The sequence below is a fragment of the Salvia splendens genome, chromosome 18 (genome assembly GCF_004379255.2).
Source record: "Salvia splendens isolate huo1 chromosome 18, SspV2, whole genome shotgun sequence".
Taxonomy (NCBI): Eukaryota; Viridiplantae; Streptophyta; class Magnoliopsida; order Lamiales; family Lamiaceae; genus Salvia; species Salvia splendens.
Genome location: NC_056049.1, coordinates 22,901,172 through 22,906,795, shown reverse-complemented (window position 1 = coordinate 22,906,795; position 5,624 = coordinate 22,901,172). Strand labels below are relative to the sequence as shown.

General features: G+C 38.0%; 1 protein-coding gene across 1 annotated transcript; it reads left to right on the top strand.

Moving 5' to 3' along the window:
• The first annotated feature begins 1,742 nt into the window (after positions 1-1,742).
• On the top strand, positions 1,743-4,380 carry LOC121777289 (transcription factor bHLH62-like). The gene is made up of 8 exons (XM_042174486.1): positions 1,743-2,675; positions 2,754-2,927; positions 3,011-3,076; positions 3,158-3,226; positions 3,320-3,391; positions 3,478-3,618; positions 3,708-3,786; positions 3,876-4,380. Exons 1-8 carry the CDS (start codon positions 1,998-2,000, stop codon positions 3,911-3,913), a joined length of 1,317 nt encoding a protein of 438 aa, XP_042030420.1. The 5' UTR covers positions 1,743-1,997; the 3' UTR covers positions 3,914-4,380.
• The last annotated feature ends 1,244 nt before the right edge of the window (positions 4,381-5,624 follow it).

Here is a 5,624-nt window from a genome sequence, read left to right as displayed (position 1 = left end):
TATTGAACGGAGTAAAATAGAATGAAAATGACACTTAATATTTTAATTTATTTTAACAATAAAAATGGCTATTTAAGTTGGGATGAACAAAAAAAATTGATATCTTAAATAAAAAATAAAATTGCACTACTATATAACTATACCTACTTCTAAGCATTGTACATACACATTATACATAGATCGCCTATAGAGGTAGGGAAGGGTGATCTGAAATTTGAATAAAAAAAAGAATATTTAATAATAGAAAAAGAATAGAGTAAGGGTAAAGGCAAAAAGCAAAAGAAAATGAAAAGTACATTGTATTTAAATATGATAATGAAAAGTAGCTAGATAAAGATAGGAGATACTCCACTAAATGGGTGTGGAAAACTCATGTATATTTAAAACCCTTAGTTTGTTATTAGAGATGCTCGCGGTTTTAAAATTATCGGTTCAAGTTTAAACCATCATCGGCTCAATAGAGACAGTACACAATTTTTTGGTTTCGGGCGATCTTCGGCTTGTTTAGTTAGTTCCGGCTCTAACCTGGTTTGTCCATTTTTTATTAGTAATAATAAGACTACAATTTCATAATAATTCATACGTAAAGTTAGACCCATGATATGATTAAAAAAAAAACAGTGCGACAATCATAAAGAGCGAAAATGAACCACATTTAGAATTAAACAGAGTCGTCGTACCCGGAAATAAATAACAACCGAATATAATGAATTTTTCGTATGAACGGTGGATCGATCAACGACTGAGCCCGCCGAGATATAAGTGTATAACCGAGTTTGGGTAATGCTTTGATAAGAGCATCCGCAATGGCGAACTTCCGCTCAGAATTCCCACGGACGTCCCGGAATTCCGCTTTATTTCGTTTTTTTTGTAATGTCTATATATACCGCTCGTTGAACTTCGTTTCATTTGGCGAATGGGATACACCCGATGTGGCTCGTCTTTGTGAAGACGATCAGATGCCCAACGGATGCGAAGAATGTATACTTTGCGCAACGTCAGGAGGCAGCGCGCAAGGATGTGGAGCGGGTATTTGGTGTGCTCCAGGCTCGATGGGTGGCAGTGAAGGGTCCATCACGGCTGTGGTACGTTGACAGTGTCGCCGACATCATGTACGCATGTATTATCATGCACAACATGATCGTCGAAGATGAATGTCCAGCACTGACCGATTGGGCCAATGATGATGCTGATGCTGCGAGTCCAAGCCACGGCGTGGCCACTAGCAATGTACGCATGGGGATTCCCCATGACGACGTCGATCGAGTCCGTGCATTTGCCGACATGCGCCAAAAACAAGCCTACGTTCGACTCCAGAACGATATTATTGAAGAAGTGTGGCAGCGTAGGGGTCATCGTTGATGTAGTTTTTAATTATTGAAATGTATTTTTTTTATTTGGTGAAATGTACTTTTCTTATTTTAATGAAATTTTTTCTTTATTTTCGTCGAAATTTTAATTACGTAAATTGTTTACTTCCGGAAATTGTTTAATTTGTGAATTTGTGATTTTTTTAATGTGAGAATTCCGTCGGGAATTCCGCAGGGGAATTCCGCCATTATGCAATGGGAAGTCCGTATGATGTGGCAGTGCAGTGAGAAGTCCTTGTAACGTGGCAGAAGGTGTTTTTTGGAATTCCGCGGTTAATTTCGCCGGACATCCGCACCAACCTAAGCAAGTACCAAAACCTATACATACACCATCCATATATATATATATAATATAGTACTCTGATAAAAAAGGGTCTCAAACAAACATCTCTCTCAGCTCGTTGCTTCCTTCCTCTCTCCTCTTTCGTTTTTCACATTACATCCTTCTCTCCTCGCTTTCTCTCTCATTTAAGCGAATCAACTGAGCTAATTGCAATCACCTTTTCTCTCTCTTTCTCTCCTTGCCTCTGCTCCACTTTTTGTATTCTTATTCACACCAAAAGCATCTCACTTCCCCATACTTCCCAAGAAAGATTTCTTGTTTTTTCTCTGCAAAAAACCCCATCAATGGAGAAAGAGGGCAACGCCAGCAACTTGTTTTCCACCTCCAGTGATCTCAATTGCAGGCTTTTCCGTCCCAATTGGGAGAATTCGGTCGATCAGAACGACCCCTTCGAGTCCGCATTGAGCTCCATGGTCTCATCCCCTACCGCTTCACACAACAACAACAGCAACAACAATGGCGAGAACATCGTTTTGCGTGAGCTGATTGGGCGATTGGGCAGCATTTGCAATTCGGGGGAGATTTCCCCTTTCAACAACAACAGTGCTAACACCTCCTGCTACAGCACCCCTCTCAATTCGCCTCCGAAGCTCAACCTCATGAAGGAGAGGGGGAGTAATCAGTTTCTCTCTCTCCCCACCTTCTCCCCCGATCCGGCTTTTGCTGAGAGGGCCGCGAGATTATCCTGCTTCGCAAACAGCAATTTGGGCGGACTCAGCGAAATTCCCCCAAAACTCGATACGACGAAGATCCCGCCGCCGTCAGTTCAAGAAAACTGGGAATCAATTAGAGCTCCGGAGAAGAAGTTCATGGCTTCTAGATCCTCCACGCCTGATAATGCAGCTGATTCGAGGGAGAATTCGACTGTTTCCGAGCAGATCCCATTTCCCGAAAATGGCGGAAACCCTAGAAAGAGAAAATCCGCTGCCAAGGGAAAGGGGAAAGACACCGCTGTCGCTAATGTAATTCAATTCTCTCTCTCTATATAACAATTCTCGAAGAGAATTGCGGAATTGCTCACGTGATTTGATCAATTGCAGGTTTCTGCGTCGGAGAATAGTGAATCGAGTGGGAAGAGAAGCAAATCGGAAGAGGAGAAGGCGAATCAGAAGGCGTCGAAGGATAATTCGAAGCTTCCGGAGCCTCCCAAGGACTACATCCATGTCCGAGCTCGGCGTGGCCAAGCTACTGACGCCCATAGCCTCGCAGAAAGAGTATGGAAATCAATCATTCGTCGTTTCAAGAAATGTAATTTGCTTTATATCGAGTGGTTGTTTGATAAAAATTGCATCTTTAGGTTCGTAGAGAGAAGATCAGTGAGAGGATGAAAGTGCTTCAAGATCTTGTGCCAGGTTGCAATAAGGTAATGTGGTCAGATTCAGAGAGTTGAATTTATTAAATTTCTGAGAAAAAAAGTGTTGATGAATTGTTGTTCTATGTATAGGTTACTGGGAAAGCCGTTATGCTTGATGAGATCATTAATTATGTGCAGTCTTTGCAGCGCCAAGTTGAGGTAAGAATTCAAGATTCAAGAATATGTCAATGACAAAAAATGTGTATATATAATATGTGTGTGCAGTTTGTAATTGGCTATGTTGTTGTGTAGTTCCTTTCGATGAAACTGACTACTGTTAATCCGAGAATGGATTTCAACATGGAAGCACTAATGTCTAAAGATGTAAGTAGCAACATTCTCACAAAATCATCAACTAAGAATAGATCTTTTTGGTGAGTGAGTGAGGCTGATTTGAATGAATGCTGCAGATGTTTCAGTCTCGCGGCTCTATGTACCCATCGGATGGCTACCCATTCCAATCCCTGTGTGGGAACGAGGCGCCTTTCCCGCCTAGCCATGGGAGGAACCAGGGGCCTCAAATGGAGAATTTCGGTGATGCACCCTCTCAAGTATGTGGTTTCATGAGTCTTGATCTGAGATTCGGGTTTCGTGACTTTTAGGAATCTTTGTAGTAACATGATCTTGTGGTTTTTTGTAGGTCTCATCCTTTTGGGAAGATGATCTGCATAGCATTGTGCAGATGGGATTCGGACAAGGCCAGATGCAAAATTTTCAAGGTTAGTGATAATGTCACATTTTGGTCTGAAAAAAAGTTGCTCTTTAAAATCTTGAAATTTTGATATATATGTTATGATAATATGTGCAGGGATTCTTCCCACATCTCAAATGAAAGTTGAGCTATGATGGATTCATATACCATTCTTGATTTCTATTCAAATTGAGGCCCCAAGTGAGAGTGGCTTCTGTATATAGTGGGAAAAAACTAATGCTTTTTCAAGCTATAGAAATGGTGACAGAAAATGGAGACTTCCCTTCTTTGGTTCTTGCTCTGTATTTTGATATGATTATCAAATTTTTTGGGAGGAAATTTCCACACTAATTAGTTACCAAGGCTGTGAAAGTCAATTGTAACATGTATTGTGTTTAGGGGTTGATGAAGAGACAATCATCAATCTTCCATGTAATAATTCTTTTTTCAATATTTTGCCTTTTTTAAAAAAAATCTTTGTGGATATTCATAGAGTTGTCATTTATCTAGTGCAATTATTGATGTACCTTTGGTTCAATTTAATGAATTTCAATTTCAATTTGCTCCCACAAATGTCATATTCCTTGGAGAATTTTGATGGTGGGGCTTGTGAGTTGTACAAGACTTGATTTGTTATACTCGTAAACAGCTGTTAGTTGGGACAAAATGTCTACTTGAAATTGATTTGGTTTGCATCATTGAGCTGGAATCCAAATTCATTTCTTGACATTTGATTTATTTCTTCTGCATCTAATCAGTAAAATTTTAGTATTTTTTAATTTTTGTTTTAAGAATTTTTATAATTGAAGTTGCAATTTAATACAGGTTGCCAATGGTGAATTTGTGAGTGGACAAATGAATCACTGTGGACCAATGTTTTAAAAACCGGACCGGCAAGCGAACGACGACGTTACTGGTTCACGGTTCAACCGGTCCAACCGGTCGAACCACCGGTCTAACCGTTTTACTGTTGCAAATATATATAAAAATATATTAAATTTAGTAAATGATTTACAATTAATAATATATCACAAAACATTAAACCTTATAGATAATTAGTGATGTATAAATATATATAATATTAAAATTTAGTAAATATATTCAGATATATATATTTAATATTAGTTAGTCTAGATAAAAAAATTAATATTTCATGTATTAAAATAGATAATGTTTATATTAATTTAAGAAAATTTATTTCATAAAATAATATATAATTAAATACGAAATAAGTACTTATTAATTAGTTTAGATAAGATTATTCATTAAGGTCAATAGCTAGGGTATATAAATTAAGTATGTAATATAAAAAATTTATTTATAGTAAATAATGAATCTTATATGATACTAATAATAATATAGGTGGTAAGTAGAGCATCATTAAAATATAAAGGATGATAATTATATATATTATAATTAATAATTATATTAAAGAATAATAAAACCAAAATGAATGATTAGTTTTTGTAGATAAAATTAATGGTTAATGTATAAAAATATTTAATGTTCAAATTGTTCAATGAGCCCATGTGGTGGAGTGGTAGAGGTCTTCTTAATTAGAAGAGAAGTCATGAGTTCAACCTCTACCAACAACAAATTTTAAAAAATTTTGAAAAAAAAATAGAAAACATGTTTCCGGTTCACGGTCCAACCGGTCCGACCGGCCGGTTCCACCGGTTCACGGCGGTTCAATGCAGTGGTGGTTTAAAGGGGTGAACCGGACCGGACTACCTACCGGTTCGCGGTCCGACCGGTCGAACCGGCTGGTCCGGTCCGATTTTTAAAACATTGCTGTGGACTTTTATTCCTTTTTTAGTACTTTGACAGAAACTAGTAGTAATCTATGGGACGGAGGGAGGGAGTAGT